This window comes from Heliangelus exortis, chromosome 16 (genome assembly GCF_036169615.1).
Source record: "Heliangelus exortis chromosome 16, bHelExo1.hap1, whole genome shotgun sequence".
Taxonomy (NCBI): Eukaryota; Metazoa; Chordata; class Aves; order Apodiformes; family Trochilidae; genus Heliangelus; species Heliangelus exortis.
Genome location: NC_092437.1, coordinates 12,401,999 through 12,423,132, shown reverse-complemented (window position 1 = coordinate 12,423,132; position 21,134 = coordinate 12,401,999). Strand labels below are relative to the sequence as shown.

Below are 21,134 nucleotides of genomic sequence, written 5' to 3'. Positions count from 1 at the left end.
ATAAAGGAGACCCCCAACCCCTAAGAGGGCTCCGCAGCAATTCTGGGGACAATTAGAGGATCCCCAAGGGGACATCTGCTGAGTCGGGGCTGGGGGAAGCGGTGCCGGTGGGTAGGTGGGTCGCCCGCCTTCCCCTGCCCTCTTCTCATTCCCGTTGTGTAGCGGGCAAGCAACGAATTACTTGTGGGGCTTTTAAATCGGTGTAAATCGAGGAAATTTCCGTCACCGGTGCGGAACAGGACCAGCCCCCTGCTCCGCACCTGTGGGCAGGGCGGATTGAGTTTGCTTCAAGCCAGGGGATATCTCCAAGCCATTATTTCGTTTGTTTCCTTTTCCCTTCGCTGCGTTTGTTTCGTTTTAACGGGTTTTGGTTGTGTTGTTTTGTTTTTCCCCCTCGTTCACAAGAACAAAAATTTCGGGGTACATCTGCAAACTCCATCCACCCCCGGGGGCTGAGCACGACTGGGTGAAGCAAAGCTGGGAGAGGGCTTAAAAGCAGCACACAACCCCCCCCAGCTGTAGGATGACTCGTTCCCGAAACACAGCCCTACCTCTTGCAAACAGCTTAATCCCGCCATCGGTGACAGCCCCTTCGATGCAAATAGGAGCGGGGAGGGGGGTGACCCCCCCCTGCGCCCCAGCCCAGCTCCTCCGAGCTCCCCCCGACCCCCACGAACCAAGCCAGTTTCATCAGCTATGTTTTCTCTTTATTGTTCGATATATTTATGTACCACATTATATGTTAAAGATAGACTTTTTGTTTTTCCTGATATACATTTTTCATCTTATTTACCACAATGACACCACACGTACATTGGAAACAGCTCCACGGATCTGGTAGATTGCACAGTAATGAATTGTGTCGTAGTTGTGTTCCTGTATCCTGAACGACGTCAAATCCAACAATATATGATTTATTTTAATAATTATTTTGGTGGTTTTGGTTTTTTTATACTTTTCGTAATTTAGGAATAACGATCGTCAAAACAAAACAAAACCAAAACGAAAAGTCACCAAGACGTGGACTCCAGGTCTGCGGTTTCAACCAGAGGTGAATCCTTGTACTGCACTATCCCTCGGGGTGAATTCAGATGGAAGTATTAAGCAGTCCTGACACCTAGGTGACTGCGGTGTAAACATTGCAGGTAACTGGCAGCGCTGGTCATCAGCTGTTGCTTGGACGTGTTGGGTTGGTCGTACAATCTGGGTCTCGGCTACAGCCATCTCACACAGTGTAAAACGAAGGTTCCTGCTCCCAGCACCCGTGGCTGGTTTGCTTCTGCCTGTGAGAGCAGCAACCCAACCTGGTGGGGTCGGCACCTGTGTTTCAGGTCCTGAAACACTGAATTGCATATCTGTGAGGAGTATCGAAAACTGCGACTGCTTCCCAACAGGTCATTCGTGGGGGGGGGGGCAAGCTTCAGGCAACGAGTGAGGAGATAAGGATGGGGCACCAGATAAATTCCTTCAAAAAACTCTAACCAAAAAAATATATTTAAATCTTAGCTGATTTAAAAAGACAGCAGGACGAACACTTTCATCTCTTCTCATTTCCTTTAATTCTCAGATTCTATGATATAGAATTTGTTGGATGCAAGTAACGAAAATAATGACTCTTTCCATCAAAGGGATGCAGAATTATTTGGCTATGCAGACGTTTGATGTGATTTTCTTACTGCAACTGGCTCTGGCCTCTCCTTAGTCTTCAGCATTGGTTCTGAAGGCCTCTATGAGGCCTTCTAAAGAATGGATGAACCCAGAGACACTGCAGATACCACCTATAACAAAAATGGCGACATCAAAGAAGACATGGTGCCACAAGAGCTTCCTCCACAAGAGTTTGAGGTGGAAAAGACTGGGGAGCAGGAAACAGAGCCCTGCGCCTGTGAGGCTCCCAGTAAGACCCATCAAGAGGGCAAAATGAGGGACATAGATGGCCATGAGTAGGGTGAAAACTACCAGGGCACATCTGAGGGTGAGTCCCCAGGATTTGAGCCGCCCATCTCCCCCGTAGCAGTTGGGGAAGAACGCCCTGTTTCCATCTTGGAAAAGGGACCGCTCCAGGACTTCCACAGCTGCAAAGAATGGCAAGGGGTATGAGAGCAAGGCTTTGGCCACCAAGAAAATGTTGACTACTGCCCTGATGGTGGATGGTAAGTTGTCTGTAATGACTTCCTTGGTGTCATCAGCCCAGGTCAGATAGGCAACCAAGGCAAAGAGTCCCTTAAGGATGCAAGCTGCTATGTGAGTCCAATTCATCATGCAATGAAACTCCTTGGGGTTCTGCATATTCCCCTCCAAGGAAGGCAGAAAGATCTGGGAGGTGTAGCTGAAGACAATGATACCAATGGAGATGGGAAATTTCTTCACATCAATGTAAAACTTGACTTTGTCCCAGGCCCAGTCACGTGCCCTGGAGAGGCAGTAGGCGATCACCAAGATGTTAATGACAAAGTGGGCTAATGTGCAGAGCAAGCTGAATTTGGAGACTGCCTTGAGGTTCTTCAAGAACGCACAAGGCAGGAGCACTGCCGTGGCAATGATGGACCACGACTTCTGGGAGACGGGCAGGTTGGGGAAACTGTTGTACATCAGGTTCCCACTGACCACCACATAGAGAATGCAGGTCATGACCAGTTCAATGATCTGAGCCACGTTCACAATTCTGCCCCCCAGCGTGGGGAAGCGGGGGGCGCAGCACGCATTCGCTATGTCCACGTAGGAGTCTCTCACCCTGACTATCTCCCCATCCTCGTTCTCTTCATAAAGACAGGCAATAAGGATTTTCCCAGTGTAGCAGCAAACCACTGCAGCGAAAATTATTAAAAAGAGTCCTAGGTATCCACCATGAAGGATGGCATAGGGCAGGCCCAGAACAAACATTCCCTAGAAAGAGACAAAATGGAAACCGTGTTGCTCGTCTCAGGGAGGGGACCAGCAGGCTCCCGTCCCCGGGGCACACGCAGTCGCACAGTGCCAGTCACATGCCCGCCCGCTCTCCCCGGGCTCACCATCACGCCCACGCAATCGGTCACACAGTCACGTCACGCAGTCACGGCCGCACACGGTTACCGACACCCCCTTGCTCTCTGACGTGCCACCCCCACTCCGCTCCAATCACACCCGCACCATCTCACCCCGCAGCACCCAGAACACCGGTTTTGACACCCGGGCTTTGCACCAAGCTCTGTCACCAGTCCCTCTCTCTGCACCAAGCCCCCCAGAGCCAAACCCCCCCGGCGCTGCCCCACCGTCTCTCAGGGCGCTCCCTGGAGTCCCGCTCTCCCCCCCTTCGTCCCCTGCCCATGGGCTGGGGCAGCCCGACGGGGACACCGGCCAGCCCGGCCCCGAAGGGCCCCTACCCGGCTCTGCACCCTTCTCTGGGGGCGTGGGGCAAGCAGGAGATCAGGGCTTGGGGGGACTTCCCTTTCCCCTTTTTTTTTATTTTTTTAATTATTATTTTTCTGCCCTTTTGAATTTTTTCTCTATTATAAATTTCTTTTCCATTTTGTTTTTTTGTTCGTTTGTTTTCCTTTTCCCCTTTTTTGCCTTCTTTCCTCCTTTTACCCTAAGTGAGGCTGCGATCATCCCGGGGCTACCAGCCAGCCGGGCGTGGGGCTGGGAGCAGGGAACGGGGAGAGGAGAACAGGGCCGGGAGTGGGGAATGGGGAGAGGACAACAGGGCCGGGAGCAGGAAAGGGGCTGCACTCCCCGGTGCCGGTGGTGGCCGTACCTGGATGGCGTTGGTGACATTCCATCCCGCCTCCCATGCCGTGATCTTGGGCTTGCCCTGACCGGAGAGCTCGGAGCAGACACCCCCTTCCTTGGAGGCGGAGGGCGGCAGGGGCCCGGTGCCATCTCGCTGGTAGTGGATGTCCCCTTCCAGGGGGCTCTCGCCCCCCTCCTCGCCGCCCTCCGACTTGAGGATGTCCATCTGCAGCCCTTGCCGATGCTCCATGTCCAGGTCGTCGCAGTGGGCGAATCCCACCGCTTCCTCGTCGGTGGCCGCTTGGAAGCCCATCCTGGCGAACATGCCGCTCACCTTGGCCTGGGACTTGTTGGACACCGTGGTGGCCACGTTGGAAAGCTTGCTGCGGAGGAGGGTGGCCATGGTGGCTGGTGGGAGAGCTCCGCTACTCGGGGACCCTTAGAGACGGACAGACCCGACGGGGCGGGGTAGCGGCGGGCGGCACCTCACCTCCCGGTGAGGGTGGGCGGCTGCGGGGGGCTGCTCCGGGCCGCTACCTCCGTGTCCCGGCGTAGGGCGAGCGGCTCCCGGCCGGGATGCCCAGGGGCATGACACCGCTGCGGGGAGCTGCGGGCCCGCCCGCCCCGCCGCCCGCTCCGCGCTGCTCCGCGCTGGCTCCTCTCCTCTCCGCCGACCCTCACGGCAGGATCGAGGGGCGAGTAGGGAAGGTATGGGGGGCTGTCAGCACCCGGTGGCTGTCAGCAGACGGTCAGCGCAAGCCGCTGGCAGAGAACGCAGCGTCTCCATCGCAGTGCGCCCACCTCGCCGAGAGAAGAGGAAGAGGGGAGAGAATTGCTGCATTTCTGGGGGAGGTACCAGCCTCCCCGGCCAAGCCCAGCCCCTCCCTCCCGCCCCATCCCCCCTCCCCACCCACGCCCGCCGGGCCCCGCCAGCAGCGCCGCAGCGCGGACTCCCCCCCACCCCTTAATTCCCCTTTACCCCCCCTACCCCTACCCCCACCCTCCCGGCTCCGCAGCCTCTGCGCTGCCCGCCCTGCCCTACACCTGAGCCGCGGGGCCCCCGGCCACCAGCCCCCTCCCCAGTGTGAATAAATGAGCCTCATTGAAGGGGCGGGCAAGCGGCTTTCCACCTGTGCTCAACGGAATTTTCCTCCCCGCGCCCCTTCCTTTTTCTTTTTTCGCCCCCCCGAAACCTGCGGGCCCTTTGGAGGCCGGGGACAGCAGATCCTGCCAGAGCCGCGGGGCGCAGCGGGACGGGGAAACCCGCTCCCGGGGAGCAAAGGCTCAGCTCTCGGTAACGACCCGTGTGAGCTCCGAAACCGGAGTGAAACCGGGTCCCGCTACCGGCCGGGGCTCGCAGCGTCTGTCCCCCCCACTTCCCGGACCACCCCAACACCGTTCTGCAGCTGCGGGACACTGGCACCAGCGGGGATGCTCGGCTGCTGGTTTCTCCTCTTAGCTCCCCACCATCTCGTGTAGAGTCTCTTTTCTTTCCTTTTTTAATATTTTTCTCTCTATTGTTTTAATTTTTTTAAAGTCAGGATATTTTCGTTTGACTTCCAAACTCTTATAATTATTTGTAATTAAAAAGCCTCACGATTTATTTTTTTTTTAAATATTTCCGAGGTGAGCAGCCGATATGGCAAACAACGGCAATCAGAAATCCCTGCCTTGAGTTATGGCAAAGACACGCACAGGGGGGGCAGGGGGAGCGGTGGCATTTTGGGGTGGTGTGTGTGAGAGCACGTCCCCCTCTGCTGCGGGGAGATCGTTTGAATCGCTTATATATATATATTTATTTATTGTATTTATTTATATATGTATTTATATACAAACCAGATGGTTCTTGAAAGGAGGTCGGGGAAACCTGTGTTTCGTTTGCTGCTTTGGAAGGTAAAAAAAGACCAATTTTTCCTTCCTACAGATAGGCGGAAAACCCGGCACTAAATTATTTCTTAATTTCGTTGATGAGTGAACGGGGAGGGAACACCCGGGCTGCGGTTGCAGGTGGGATGCGGCATCGAGCAGAGGTAGGGAAGGAACCCCCTCAGCTCCCAGGAAAAACGGTTAAACACTATCGTTTGGGGGGGTTCTGGGGGTTTGGGTTTTTTTTTTTTCCTTTTTTCTTTTTTTTTTTTCACTACCAGAATCCAAAAGGAAATTGGGTGCAAAACGGCTGAAATGTTTCGAAACAAAAACGTTAAATAGTATCTCCAGTGACGGATTTATCCCTAAGGAGTCTGTCTGCCGCTCCTTCTGCGGGGGTGGGGGCTGCTGCGGTAGACAACCCCCCAAAAATGGGGCTTTTTTTCTTCCAGTCGTTCCTGTGCGGGGGGAGGAAGGCGGCGGAATGAGGCGCATCCTTGGCTTTGTGGGAAATTAATACATCTCAGTGCACAAATAGGTCGAGAAAGCCGAGGGGGGCACGGTTTTGCCCCGGGGTTTAGCAGGGTCCTGCCAACAGCCGCGTTGGGGGTGGGGGTGCGGGGGGTCCTGACAGGCGGGATTAACCGGGGAAAATGAAAATCACCCGGAGGAGGATGCGGGGGGCTCGGGCCGTCACCGCCGTCCTCGACTGCAGCAGCCGCCGTTTCGCTTCTTCACGGTTCTGGAACATGACTGCTACGATCAACACCTCGGGGGTTAATTCAGTGATTCAGTGATTTATTTGCTGTTCTTCCCCTCCTCTCCTCCTTCCCTCCTCCCCCCCCCTTTTTTTTTTTTTTTTAATTTAGCCTAAGACAAGTTCATTGTCAAAGAAGACTTGAAGGAGACCTGTTTCTGGAGGCTGCAGGGGGCATCAGGGAGGAAGAAACGAAAAATCACGCAAACAGCTGTCTGGTGCGTTAATATTTCCCTAAAATGCTCTGGCACATCCCTTCCCCTGCCCCAGCACCCACAAACCTCGGCTCTGACCCGGCTGGGAGCCGGCGGGGACAGCCCCAGCCCCCAGGCAGTCCCAGTGCAGCTCCTTGCCCCCTCATCAGCACCCCCCTGAGCACCCCTCGATGCTGGGGAGGGGAAAGGGGCCCCGACCACCCCATCATGTCGAGGAGGGAGGTGATGGGCTTTGGGCTGTTTGGTGAGCATCCAGCAGATGCTGGGCTCGGGAGACAGAGAGAAAAAATAAAATAAAAAATTAAAAAAAAAAATAATTCCCAACCCAAATTTAAAAGTCTCACAAAACCAGACCAACAACAAAAGAAAAAAAACCCCAAAACTACAGGGAGATTGAAAACAAACCCCCAGCTTCGTAGGGCCGGCTCGGAGAGGGGTTCCCCGCGGCTGAGGGTCCCTGCGTGGGCTCTGGAACTCCCCCGTCCCCGCCTGCCCCGTTTCTCCGGGTGGGGATGCCCTGGGGTCGGGGATCAATTTTCCCTGGTGCTGGATGGTCCGGTCCCCTCCTCGTCCCAAGGACCCCTCACTCTGACACCGCCGGCAATCCCCGGCTGCTGCCGAGCCTTGGCGGACACGGAGGCGAAAACTGTGGGGGGGTTACCCCCCCGTGAAGGACGGGGTGAAGGACGGGAGTTACTGAATGAACAGAGAGATGCCCCAGAAGCTCCTGTATTCCTCGACCCTTCTGCAAACCCTGAACTCCTCAGCATCCCCTTCTCTTCCTCCTCCTCCCCCCGGTTTTAACGCGGGGAGGCTGAGCCCGCCCTCGCCGCCTTCACCTCTGCACCTCAGAGCCGCCCCCGCCAGCACCCTGCTTGGCTGGAAACACCCCCGGCGGATTCTCCTGCCCTCAGGAAGGCGTCTGGCTACTGCCCCGCTTCCCGAGGAGGGAGAAAAAGACCTTCTGGATCAGCGGCTGGCAAAAAAATTATTTCAAAAGAGAGAGCCCCCCTGAACTTCTACCGGAGGCTCAAACCGGGATTAAAGCACAGAGAAAGGGGGAGGGGGGAGAGAGACCAGAGGGAAGAAGCAGAGAAAGAAAGGGAAGGGAAGTCCTGAAAGATGGAGAAGAGGTTCGGGACATTTACCTCTGCTTCTCTCCCTATCGCCGCCCGCATCTCCGCCGGGGCGCTGGAGCAGGGTTTAGGCTGCAGGAGCGGATGGACGGACAGACCGACGGACGGACAGACGGATGGAGGCAGCCGCGTTACTTCTGGGCTTCCCCTGACTCCTAATTAACCCAAGCAGGATAACGGTGTCAAACCTTATCCAAAGGTTAGCGGCTCTCAGGGGGGCGTTTGAGCTGCAAATCGTTCCAGATGAAGCTAAAAGGCGAGAGCCAGCCTGCGAGGGAGCCGCAGCCCTTCCCTCTGCCCGGGGATGGCGTTCGGGGGGCGGGGGTCTGGCACTGGCTGCTTTCTCTGCAGCCACTCTTCGGGGCTGGCTGAGGGTCTCATATCCCCTCACCCCCTGAGCAGCTCCTGCGGGTAACAAGCTCGCCCAGACCCCCCCCCCCCATCATCCCCGGGCACCGGCAGATCCAGCTGGAGGAGTGACTGTCTTATCTCCACAGAACAGGTTCTGGGGGGTTGTGGCTGGGTCTTCTGATTAATAATCTGGGGGAAAAGAGGTATTGCTGCTCAAAAATGATGTAAGGAGAGCTGGAGAGGCCAATCCCGGGTTGGGGGTGCCTTTCTGCAGCCCTCACCGACAGCTTGGTGGCAGTTCCACGAAGCTGTGATTTTTTGGGAGCAGGACGAGCACCGTTCCTGCTCAGTCAGGCTACCGACCCCACACGGGTGTGATTCTTGCGCTTTGGTGAGCTGTGACCTGCCTCAAACATACTTTTTGCAAATCATGTCTGTAGGAAAAAAGGGGATTTGCAGTTCCTGTGGGCTCAGCTTCATCCTCCTCAGCAGCACCTATGAAAAGCGAGTGTCTGAATGCAGCCGCGTAAACCTCATGCCTGCTCAGCCTCCTTACTTCTCCCCACACCCCTAAAACCCTCTGCGGGGCATGGACAGCAGAGCTGCCAGCTGCAGGAATGGGAAGGCCGGGGGGGGCACCTCCTGCCTAACCAGCTGAGAAGCTCCCCTGGCTCCATCTGCCCAAGCAGCAGCCTCCGCAGAGCGGACCCAACACAGCTCAGCCCAGATACTTGCTCTTGAAGAAGAATCCATCCCTCCCGCACACATGCCTACCCAGAGATGTGACCCCAGAAGAGGTCCACCTTGCCCCCAACCATTGCTAAGAGAACCTCCTGGGTTTCTTGCCCAGGCCCTTACCAGCACAGGAGATGCACCGGCTCACCCTCTGCTCTCCATCACGAGTGGCTGCTCAGCAGCGAGCTGCATCCCAGCTCTGCCTCCCCGTCCCCCCTCCGGCACCGCGCAGGGGAACTCTGACAGGATAATAAAGAGTTGCACAATATACTATAAAAAGGCAATTAGATAAACTGCTGGACTGGGACCAGCTCCCGTGACCCAGTTAATAGCTCTGGGAATTTCAGGAGGGTAGGGAAGGGAACGGCATCTGTGGCAGCACGCGGTGCAGGGCGAGGGATTTTTGGAGAGAAGGGGCTGCGGTCTGCACCCTGGAAACACCCCTGAGGAAGGAACCCCAGCACAGCATCACCAACAGCCCTGCCTGGCCTTACACTTGCTCCTTCTTGCCCCTGCTCCGAGCTTACCGTCAGCATTACGGGCATACAGAGAGTTCTGGCAGAAGCTGAGGTTCGGTTCGTGCTCTGGATCTTGAAGCTGAACTCGTGTAGTGTGCTTGCTGCTCAAGACAAAAGCAGCTTTAGCCAGCATGACAGATCCTTTGCGGTAAAATAACCGTGGCAGAGTAAAATCCAAAAGCAAGGTCTCCAGCAGAAAGCCCGCAACCGATGGCCCCTCTTTATTTCATTTTTTTTTTCTCCCCGAACACAAAATGGCTGCCTAAATTATAGAGACATAAAAAAGAGCATATAAAGGGCTGGGAATATCACAGGTTTAGGCTAATGTATGTCACAATAAGAAAATTCACCTGAAGGATACATGAAAACTATAAATAAAAGCTTCTGCATTAAACCTCGCTATTCATAAAACAGACAACTCCTCTGTAATTTGGGAGAGAGTTTGTAGCTGAATTTTTATGATTTTCATTACCCAGCAGGGAAGAGCCCTGATGAAACATTACAATCTATAAACTAAAAATTAATTTGCAATTTGACCACAGTCAAATAGTCTCAAAGACTATTCCAATAAATGGGAATTAAATCTAACTCTCAGTTTGTCTTTATTGTTGACAAAAAAATCTTAAGTGATCATGATTGGTTACTTGCAATGCCAAATTCCCAGCTCTCTATGCAAATAATATTGTTCCCACAAGCTTAACAGCATTTTATTTGACTTAATATATAAAGCTTCATCACTGTCATATTAAATATTCACATACTTACGTGCTCTTGTATTTCACAGGAAATTATTATGGACTAGGAAAGGAAAGTGCATACCTCATACGTGCCAACCTTTTAAGATCAATTTGCAAATAAAAAGCAACTGCTACAGTTAGAGATTGTAAGTGCTGCTTTTCAAAATCAGATTACTGTGCTCTGCCTCCCCACATGGGTTGTGTTCCTCCAGCCCTGAGTATTCCCGGGCAGAGCAGGAACGAGGAGCCTGCCCGGGAGGAGCTGTGTTCAGCTGCTTGGCTCGGGCGAGGGACAAACCCTTCCAGTGTCCCTGCCTTGCTCTGGTGACCCCAACCCTGCTCAGCTCCTTGCACAGTGGCCTCTGGACCCAGCACCTGACTCACCTCCTCCTCCTGTCCCATACCTGGTCATATCCTGGCTGGGAAATGATGCTGCAAAGCAAGAAATCAAACATAATGTTTGCTGTTAATGTATGGTGAGTGCTCTGTACAGGAAAATTCTCCCTAAGCAGCCCACGCTCAGGTGATGCCCCAGTATCAGAGAGTTCTTATTATAGTTTTATATGGTTTTATTATAATTTTTATTTTCTTATATTTTTTCTCTTTCATTTTGTTTTCTTAATTTTATGTAATCTGTGTAGGACCTCTTGGAGCAGAGGGATGGCAGTGGCAGCCAGCTTGCTTTTGGAGTATTTCTTGTCAAGAGGGCTCAATCCCAGCCAGCACCATCCCCTCATCTGTCCGTTTTCCTTCTCCACTTTGTGCCCCTTTCTGATAAAGGCAGGGTGATGACACAGTTACTCACATCTCTTTGCAAACAACTCCCAGCCCCATCCAAAAACCAAGGTTGGGAAAGCCTGGCCCTTGCTTTGTGATATTCCTGGCAATTCAGCCAGGGCTAGCAGGGGAAAGCAGGAGGCACAGGCTTGTCCAGCTTCTTTTAACAGGACCTTGCTCATTATTTTGGACTGACACAAGCAAGAGACACCTAAGCCAGGGAAAAACTGCAGTCAGGTCACTGAGCCCTGCCCCTACATCCCCACAGAGCCTCATCCACGGAGCCTGCTGTTTCCAGGGGCAGGATTTGGATGTGCAGCCCCTGCGTGCTGATATCATCAATCACTTTGGGTTGTTTTCTTTTACCAGAGACCAACAATTAAAGCCACATAAAGGATACAGTCAAAATCTGAGGTGAGAAAACCGCCGTGGGAGGCTGCTGCTGTGTCATAAGGAAAATTAAAAGGCACAATGGGGCACGTCACTGCTTGATCCACAGGGAAAAACAGCTCAGCCCACAGCAGCACTGCCAGTGCCACCAAGCCTTCTGCTGGAGAGGAGGAGACAGAAACCCAAACCTGCTGAGAGACTGGGGCTGGTGGGTGAGGACCCACTGCTGCCCTCAGCTCGGCTTCCTTTGCTCTGCAGTGCAGGCAGCTCTGTAAAAAATAATAATTCAAAATGCAAAGCAAAATTAAAATAAATTTTAAAATATATTTTTTTCTTTTTTAGCTCTACAAATGTTTTTTTTATTCATTCCACTTGGAGCAGGTGAGCACTGCAATGCACAGCTCTGGGAAAACCCCCTGCAACCTCAGCAGGGTGAGAGCTCCCAGCAGCCCAAAAGGCAGAACCAGCCAGCCCAGTGGAACTGGGGTACAAGGAAATACCATCACCCACATCTAATATGAGCAATAGAGAGCCTGCTTATCCCTTGTGTGGCTCCAAGGGAGCAGCTGATCCCGGTGCCTCCTGCCCCTGCCAAGCCTCTGCTCCTGGCTGCCAGGGAGCTGCAGATCCCTCTGTGGGCAGCACGGGCTCCAGATCCACAGCACGTGCTCATTTTGGGCTAAATGCAGCATTTCTATACAGTGTATTAAATACCCTGACCTGGAAAACTTTCCTGTCAGCATTTCAGACTAGGAAAACTGGGATATTAGGAAAATTATTGTGCTCAGGAGCAGATGAGCTGTGCTGCAGGAGCATTCCCAGAGGCACCCAAGGGGTCCCAGCCAGCACCGAGGGGAGCTCAGCATCAGCCCCATAAACCAGCTTGTTGCAGAGAGGCTTTTCTTCTCTCATCTAATGGACAGAAAGCAAACATATTTGGACATGACTAAAATTATCCCTCGCCAGGAGACAATACGAAGGGAACAGACCACGAGCTGAAATGAGAGCTGGAGCAGAGGGTGTATTTTTGGTGACACAGCAGCACAGCCTTCAGCTCTGCAGCTCGTGTTGACTCACAAGTAGTGCAGCAAAACAGAAATTCCATCTCTTACCACTGCCCAAAACCTGATGGGAGCTTTGCCTCAGGCTTCCCAACGAGATGCTCTGCACCAGAGAGGGGATGAAATGGGCCCAGGAAGGTGCAAGGAGCAGGCAGGGCAGTGCAGGCAGGGCAGGGCAGTCTTCTCCCTGGGGTTTGCTTGGTGGCTGCTGGGAGCCTGGAGGTGTCTGGTTCATGTGTGTTACAGGGACAAGGTTTGTGCCTTTCCATCAACTTAGTTTAAGGCTCTGAATTGAGAGGAAGGCAAAGGGGATTAAAAATATACTTTAAAATAATAGTGCCTGGCACCCTTCCCTGCCCCCCCACCAAAAAAAAAAAAAAAAAAAAAAAAAAGTATAAAAATATATATAAAAATATGCACACATATGCACTCATCAGGACATGCACCTCCTTGCTCTTGCAAAGCTGCATCGTGCTCCCAGCACTGGTGTTCTGCCTGTCAGATGTGGTAAAGGGAGGCCTGAAGACACAGGTACAGCAGGTACACACATCCCAGTCCCACAGTGCCTCCTGCAGAAAACAGCAGTTAAGCACCTCACCACGTAGAGAAGCTTCAGCTTAAATTCTTTGTACAAGCAGAAATTCATTCCCCTCCATGTCAGGCATCACACCAATAATATCTCACTCCTGAGCCTGTGTCTTTGTCACAGCAGCATCTACTTCATGCTTTAGTCATTAGCTCTGATTCCTTTTTAAATGCTCTGCTATTCCAGCCTGAAAAAAAATTATTATATATATATATATATGCATATATATAAGTTTGGGTTGGGTTTTTTTGCATTTTCTTTTTATTGCATTGACCCTATTTTAACCTTCAAAACCCATCACAGCAACCAGCCCAGAGAAGCAGTGATCACACAGTGCCCTGCAGTACTCTGTGCACTAAAGCATCAGCTCTGCTCACTCTCTCCAGCCTCGTTGGCTGCCCCAGGCTCAGAGATGCTCCTGGTGCCACTGAGGCCATTGTCACCCCTCCACTGAGCACAGCAGTCCTGGTACAACTCTGTGCATGTCCACATGGCATGGCCTGGCTGTGCCCAATGCTGGGGACAGCTCTGAGCAGCAAGCTCTTGGCCTCTCCACCACCATGGGACATCAAGGCTGAACAAGGCCAGGTTCATACTCAGAGGATCTCTTAGGGGACCACCCTGAATTTCCTGGCATGGTGCTCATGCTCAGGTGGCCAGGCTGGCTTGCAGAGTTTCCTTGGCAAAGTCCCTGAAGGAGGAAACCATTTCCCAGATCCTTCAGTCTCCAGTTCTGCTGGAAATCCCAAAGAGACAGAGGGGGGCAGTTAATTGGCTGCTCCATTTCTCCAAAATCTTGATTGATGTCTCCATGATAAAACAGAATGAAGGGCAGAGATCCCAAAGCATGGAAGACCCAAAAGCAGAGCTTTGACTCACCAGCATGTGCCACTATGGCCTACCCATGCCAACCCTCCTGAGACCCAGGCCCCACTGGTTTGGGCCATGTTCTGGGCTGGCACTGAAAGCCCATCCTGTAGCCACCTACATTAAAGCAGCTTTTGTTTGGATCCAAACTGTTATAGTCCTGGCAATGGGTGTCCACCAAGACTCCAGGTACCACTCCAGCTCTGCACAGGATCCAAGGGTCTCTGGCAAGTACCATAACCAATTTTTTAACCACCTTTAGCACTTTTTGTCTATGTATATCTCAGTTTAGACCTCTGTAAATGCATGCCAGAATATTCATTTCACAGGAGAGTCTTAAGCATGGTCAATGCCTTCAAACTTTGAAGAGAAGGTGGCCTGGAAATTGGAGAAATTACTATTAAACAGCCATAGTAAACATTTTGGCATCATAACACTATCTTCTTTTAATAGAAAAGTACTTCTTAAGCAATTAAATTAATTTGGTTTATGAAAAAAAAGAGATTTGGAGAGCATAAAACCTCAGGAAAAGAACAGCAGGGAAGGGAGCTCAGTGATTACCTCCCCCTGCACACGTGTAAACTGTGGCTGAGATAAATTAATAACGAGACTGAAAGTTCCCACTTCTCCATGGAGCACATCAGAAAACAGACTGAAAGGTGACTGCAAGGCTGGGAAAGAAGAGGGCTCTGCAGTCTGAAGGCAGAACTGTGATCAAGGAACTCTTTTCGAATACAAAACCACCCAATTCTCTCACCTAATATCTGTCCAGATTGTAGTAACATTAAGGTTGGAAAAGATCTCTGAGATCATCCAGTCCAGCTGCCATCACCTCTGTTTTTCCAGTTGTATTTGTACCCATCAGTCAACTCTTCTTGAGGAAATTCAGTCTTTAAAATTATTTCCCTCCAGCCTTCACCACCACAAGCCACCTGGAAGACACCACAAGAGTCACTTTTGAAATCAGCTCTCAGAGCAGCCACACAGCTGCCATGTTCCAGCTCTCTGGGGCAACACAAGAGGCTACAGCAGGCAAGAAGTCCCCAGTACTGAAAGAAACTTCTTGAATTCCAAAGCAGGCAGGAGTTCAGAGCTATGTTCCCAGGAGCTCAGGTGGTGTCCTTCAAGGAGACGAGAGTGTCCACAGAGCCATCACTGGGGCTGAAAGCAGGGAAATAAGTCAATAATTGTGTAATCAGTGGGGGTTTTTTTTGTTTTTTTTTTTTAAATGAACCTGTAGGAGGAGGATTTCCCCCCTCAAGTCCCCCTTTTGCCCACAGCTCATCTTTCACTTTGTCAGGCAATTCCCCCTGGCCAGCTGCAGCCGTCCTCACTCCCTTTTCCATTACACACTCGGCTGAGCCGAGGACGGATGGGCCCCTGGATTCCAGGGAGAAGGTAATTAATTGACTTTCTGCTCTCGTTGCTATGCGGCAAAGGTGGAAGCTGCAGCAGCCCCAGTTCAGTTTTAATCCTGGAAGATTGGTCACAAATGGCATCGTTATGGAGCTGCTCAGCTGCCTGCAGTAACCACGCTGCCTCCACCGTGGGATGAGATGGGTTGGGATGAAAAGGACCCAGAGCCACGGGCAAGCCACCAGCCAGGGATCAGCATTTGGAGCTTCTCTCTCAGGTGGTCTTCCTCCTTTCCACTACCTTAAACCAAAGCTCCAGCTTGGGCAGAGATCAGAGCTGTCACCGCTTTGGTGGTTTGTGTCACCCCCCAGCAGAGCATTGCAAGGGGGAGCAATTAAAAAGAAAATAAATGAATAAGCAAACAAATAAAAAATAAGTAAAAAAGAAATAAAATTCTGCTTTTGGCCCTGTAGGTTAAATAAGTGGCTGATTCTGCACCCTGCTCAGCTCCAGGGAACACCAGGACAGCAGAGCCACATCCTGGGAGCCACAGATATCACTCAGATCTGTTTCCCTGAGTGATGGAACAGCAAATTCTACCAAAACTTATTAAGAGGTCATTTTTCAGGCCAAAATGATAACTCTTCTGTAGCCAAGACAGCAGGACCACTCACAGGAAATGATACAAGTGCTGAAAATGTTTAAATTTCAGCTCTAGACCCATGCTGGAACTGAACTCCTCTCTCTTCAGCAGTACTGAGTAACTGCAAAAATAAACACATTTTGCTACCAGAACAAAAACTGTTAACCCAGGGAATGCTTCCATTCTGAGCTTCATAAAGTTGATAATAAATCCAAGTAAGAGCAGTAGCTTTGCTAATTGTACAAAAACCTCTTATTGTCCATCAGCTGTGTACAGTGGAGATGATGATTTTTTTAATTCAGCTGCTCTGCCCTGTCTGTTGAGTTGCTGTTCAAGCACTTCCTTGGGAATTATGTTCCAGATTTAAAGCAATTTGGTAAGGAAGAGCTATGCCCAGGGCAAGGGACTCATGGGCACACTGGCATCCCATGGCTGCCCAGAACCCTTGCACCCTTGCCATGAACTCCCACTGGTGCCTCCTCCCAGCAGCCAGGGCCAGGCAGGGAATAAAGGGGGGGAATGACTCCTTTTTCAGACCTTGTTGTCAAAATCCAAGAGGTTTATTGGGAAATATTCATCCAGATAAAAGCTTCTCACTGCACTGGAATTTGGGGAATTCTTCCTGGCTCCCTCAGCAATCACCTCTGCTGCCCAGCCCTGCTGATCTCTCACTTCCCACTGAGTGAAGCTCCAGTCCCACAGGCCCTGCAGTGCTATTTGCCTGAGAAGGTCAGCACAGAACCAATATTTGCCCTTTCCTGGGTCTCATTCAGGATTCAGGGCTTTAGAGGAATTAGTTTTATTTTATGATCAAAACTGCATATCTTTTTTTTTTTTTTTTTCCCTGTTTCCTTGTCATTCTTGGACCTTTTCTGCTGATTCCCAGTTTGTCCCAATCCCATTTTGCCAGCACACACACAATTGATGTCTTGGTGCTTGCACTGAAAAGTGTTGTTTTAATCTAATTTTTAATGGATGTCAGCATCAGCCTAAGATTCTTCACTCTGCAACACTGACCCAGGGTGCCCAGAGAAGCTGTGGCTGCCCCATCCCTGGCAGTGTTCCAGCCCAGGTTGGATGGGGCTTGGAGCAACCTGGGCTGCTGGGAGGTGTCCCTGCCCATGGCAGGGGGTTGGAACGAGATGATCTTCAAGGTCTCTTCCAATCCAAGCCATTCTCTAGGATTTTGAGCTCTATATGCAGCTCTGACAGCTTGAAATAAAAGCAAACCAGGTTCAGCAGCAGTATTTCCATGGGTACATGAACACCAGCCAAGACAACAGCAATGATATGAAGAAGGGGTGAGGGACATCAGGTGAGACCAAAGAAGAAGTCGTGCTGTTTACAGATTATTATATTGAGTTACTACAGCACAATAAGTCACCCCATGCCACCCAGACCTCAGCAGCCCACTGTGGAGGTATCCCCAGCACCTTCCTGATGTCCAACAAAATTTGTTGGCTTCAAACATCAACTGCTGGAGATCTGGTGGTTCAAAAGCACCTGCAGGTGCCTTCAAGCCCCTCTGTACAGTGCTCTGCAGAGTGGGTTCAGCCCCACACCCACATCAATAGGCACACTGGGGCTTTTTGTACTTGCATACCTTGTCCTCAGCCTCTTCCACTCACCCGTGTCCTGGGACAGCCCACCCGTGGGAGGGGAAATATCTGCTCAGCCTCTGCAGCTCTGCACGAGGAGCCCAGGAAACACATTGTGGGAGGATGGAGTTTTTACTAGAGGAAAAATCTGGAAACAAGGCAGAGATGCTCTTCTTGCTTCTGATCAGGGCCAGCACCAGATTTACAGTGCCTGGGAAAGCCCCGGGCTCCCTCCCCTCCCAGCAAGCCCACCTCATTTTGCAGAGGTGCCAACTGCTCTCCCAGGTGGCCCTGAGGTGCCCATCACACCTGGGGGGGCTGGAGAGGGGTCTCAGCTGCAACAACACCAAGAATAAAAAGCACATTGATAAAGGGGTCAGCTTCCTGCTCACACCTGGCCCCAGCCTGACAGTCATTTTCACCTTTCTGAAGTCTTTGTAAAGCTTTGAAGGAAATGTCACTGCTCCTGGAGCTGCCTCCCTCATCCCTACGTGTTGGTCACCCTGAAACTTCCTGAAGGGACCTCTGTGTCCCTCTTTCCTTCAGGCTGTTTTCCTGTGCTCCCCCCAAACTCTGTGGCTGCACAGCCTCATGGGCAGCCTGTGCCAGGGCTCTGTCACTCTCACAATAAAAACCTTTTTCCTTATGTTTACACAGAACCTCCTATGGTCCAGCTCACACTTGTTACCCCTTCTCCTGTCATTGGACATCACTGAGAGCCTGAGTCCATTCTCAAGTGTTTCTATAAGGAATCAGAAAATAACTATTGTGTTTTAAATGAAAATAAAGCAATAGCACTTTTCAAACAAATGTCTTCCAACTTCAGCATCTGCTGCACTCAGTGGATCATCCAAAATGATGCATCTTGATACACAGCTCTACAAAATTTAAAGAAAAGGCAGTACCACAAAGTATTAAACTTGTTTACTTTGATCACCAAAGCCTGACAATTTGTAAATTTTAGAAACAGCAAAACCATGAGCCTGGCCAGATTTACACCAGCCTTCTGTCCCCCACTCAGTGTAGCTCCACAATCTTCTATCACTATTAGGTCACCATTTTCTGATAATTCCAAGTCCTGTGCCCTCCTTTCCATCACCATCTCCCAGGGATTTCTCTGTGTGTCACCAGCAGCACTAAAGACACCTGCACAGCAGCTCTGCTGCCCCTTCTCCTCCCCAGCAGTTTCCCACCAGAAACTCCAATGCAGCTCCCAGAGGCTCTCCCAATTCAGGTGTTTTGCTGTTTGACCATTTAACACCTCCCACAGATGTCATCAGCTTTGTATTTCCAACCCCCTGCACATTTTCTCTCCCCTCAGATGGGGACGCCCGGAGCCCGGGGGCTGTGGGACCCTGACCTGGCACCAGCAAAAAATATGAAGAAAAAACCAGAAGAAAAGCAATTTTTATACATTAAATCAGGAAAGAGAGGTTCAGGACAATTAAGGTGTGGCTCTTTGTTCATATATAAGACGCCATCCACATTAATTCACTTAAAAAAAAATCTTCTGGAATCCAATTAGAATCTCCCCAGAAGTAGCTTGTACCCATTACCTTGGTTTTTTCCATGTGACTCCTTGTAAAAAGGGAGTCTCCATCTTCTTGGTAGCCAAGAAATGTTGCAGAAGAGCAGATTCAGAGCCATTTGTTTGTGCTGCTGACAAGCTGCAGGGCATTGTTCTGATGGGCCAGGGGATGCTCCATGTACACAGAGCAAGGGGCTGTGATTGTGTAGATAGGAGGCCTGAAGCTGCAGGAGGCAATGGGGGATTATTCCTCACCTTATCTCCTCCATTCAGGGGATGTCAGCACTTCTGCCATTCCCTGAGCTGGCAGGTCCCAAAGGACCCATCTGCCCGGGCTGCTTTCCTGATAAGAGAAGCTCCATCCTCTACATTTGTAGCTTCACTCCTTACACACTTTTGCATAAATTGTTCTGCTGTGTTTCAGAGATCTAAGGAGATCGAGAAGAAACCAAGTGCAACTCATTCTAATGGAAATGCTGGGATCACAGCAGAGAGCAGACCTGGAGGCTTGATACTTGCATGTCCCACTGTGACGTGCAAATCAGTGCTGAGCACCCTGATATTTGGTGGGAAGCAATATGAGAGTTACCCCAGAAAATGATTTGTCTGCACAAATAGGTGTGGTGAAGGTTTCCCTCCCCACCTCCCCCTCCCCTGCTTGTGAACAGCACGGATGAGATTTAGTTTAAGTGTTTGGAGATGCTCCATGGAGCATCCCCAGGAGTACCATTTTCCCTGTCTTACCTGTGAAACACCCCCAGACCAAGTTGAGGCCTCTGGGTTTCTTTCTGCACCTGCAATATGTGTAATTAATCTATAAATAAAAAGCAGAACATTTTAAGGTAGGGTAGGGTCACCCGTTCCCTTGCACATTCCTCTGGCCAAGGTGATCTCTGGGGCATCAAAACAACAAAGAAAACAAACTATGAAACAGAAAGCCATGTAAGTATAGTCATGGAAACACAAAACTTTTTTCCTATGCATATATATGTGTAGGAATATTGCTCTTTTTACCCTGGGATATTTGTCTTAGGCCACAAAACCCTCCCTGCTGCAGGGGAGCTGAGACACTCAGCTTGTGCAGACTGGGACAGGGGAGATGTCCCTCGTGCATCAGGCAGGATCTGTATTTCTAAAAGTCCCTGTTTGGCACTCAGCTGCAGGAAAGAGAGAGACCAGCAGAGAAGTTTCCCTCAGCAAATTTAATGGGTAACATCTGGTTCCCAGGTGTGGCCCTTCTAGGGCTGAAGCCCCAAGTTAGCAAATGTCATACAGATAAAAGTCAACATCTGCAGCATCAGCTGTTGTACTTCCCTTATGAAAGAGGGAAAATGTGACATTATTCTGGAAAGTGAGATGACCAGGTCTCATTTAAATTGGAGCTGATGCCTGGGGAAATGTAGATTAGAGAGCAGCAGTGGGGTATTTTCTCCTTTGAAATCTTTCCTCTTTGTTGCAAATAAAAGAAAAACAACTCTTATACGTTAAACTAGGAAAGAAAGTCTCAGGACAAATAAGCTGTGCCTCTTTGTTCACAGATAAGAAAACATCCATATTAATTCACTTAAAAAAAAGCACAGCACCCCCCCTACACTTTTTTCTATGTCTCAACGTGCCCATTCAAGAAATGGGAATGCCAAACCTTATTTTATTCACAGGTTTTGGGGGAGGAGCACTGGATTATTAAATATTTTGATCTCCACCTTTAAATGACCCTTCCCTCAGCATTCTTTTCCATGGAGCCTCCTCTGACCCCACTGCAAGAGATAGGAGAATTCCTATTGCCTTCAAGGGGAGACAGATCCAGCCCATGGGGAATTTCAGACTTTGTTTCTTTTCTACATTTCAGGCTCGTGTGGTTAAGAATTGGCTTATTTTCCAGCCTGCTAATGTTTTCAATTATGGGAAGCCCAATTCAATATCTCTACCTGATTGGGAGGCAGCAGGAGTTGGCTTTTTGTGTTCTCTGACCTAGAGCTGACTCCATTTGCTGCCTATCTGACTAACTAGTGAAGCAGAAAATGCACACAATACAGCACAATTAATGACAGAGTCTGAGAAACACACCACATCCCAGAGGAGAGGAAGGAATTAGCCTCTTGCACAGTGGAGGAGTTTGTTGATGATGTTTTTTCTATTTATAACATTTTAAAGGGCAGGGAGCAGGAGCCAGGCTTAGTAGAAAATCCTGATTTATTTTTTTTTTTCTAAAATTGGCTTATTTTTTTATAAGTTAAAGATGAGAATATTAACATTGACACCAGCTGTGTGGCACTGCAGAGTGCCAAGAGAGGGAGAGGGTTTC

General features: G+C 50.5%; 1 protein-coding gene across 1 annotated transcript; it reads right to left on the bottom strand.

Moving 5' to 3' along the window:
• Positions 1-685: 685 nt before the first annotated feature.
• Positions 686-4,533, bottom strand: SLC32A1 (solute carrier family 32 member 1). The gene is made up of 2 exons (XM_071759965.1): positions 3,734-4,533; positions 686-2,886 (listed from the first exon to the last, which is right to left on the bottom strand). Exons 1-2 carry the CDS (start codon positions 4,109-4,111, stop codon positions 1,699-1,701), a joined length of 1,566 nt encoding a protein of 521 aa, XP_071616066.1. The 5' UTR covers positions 4,112-4,533; the 3' UTR covers positions 686-1,698.
• Positions 4,534-21,134: the final 16,601 nt, after the last annotated feature.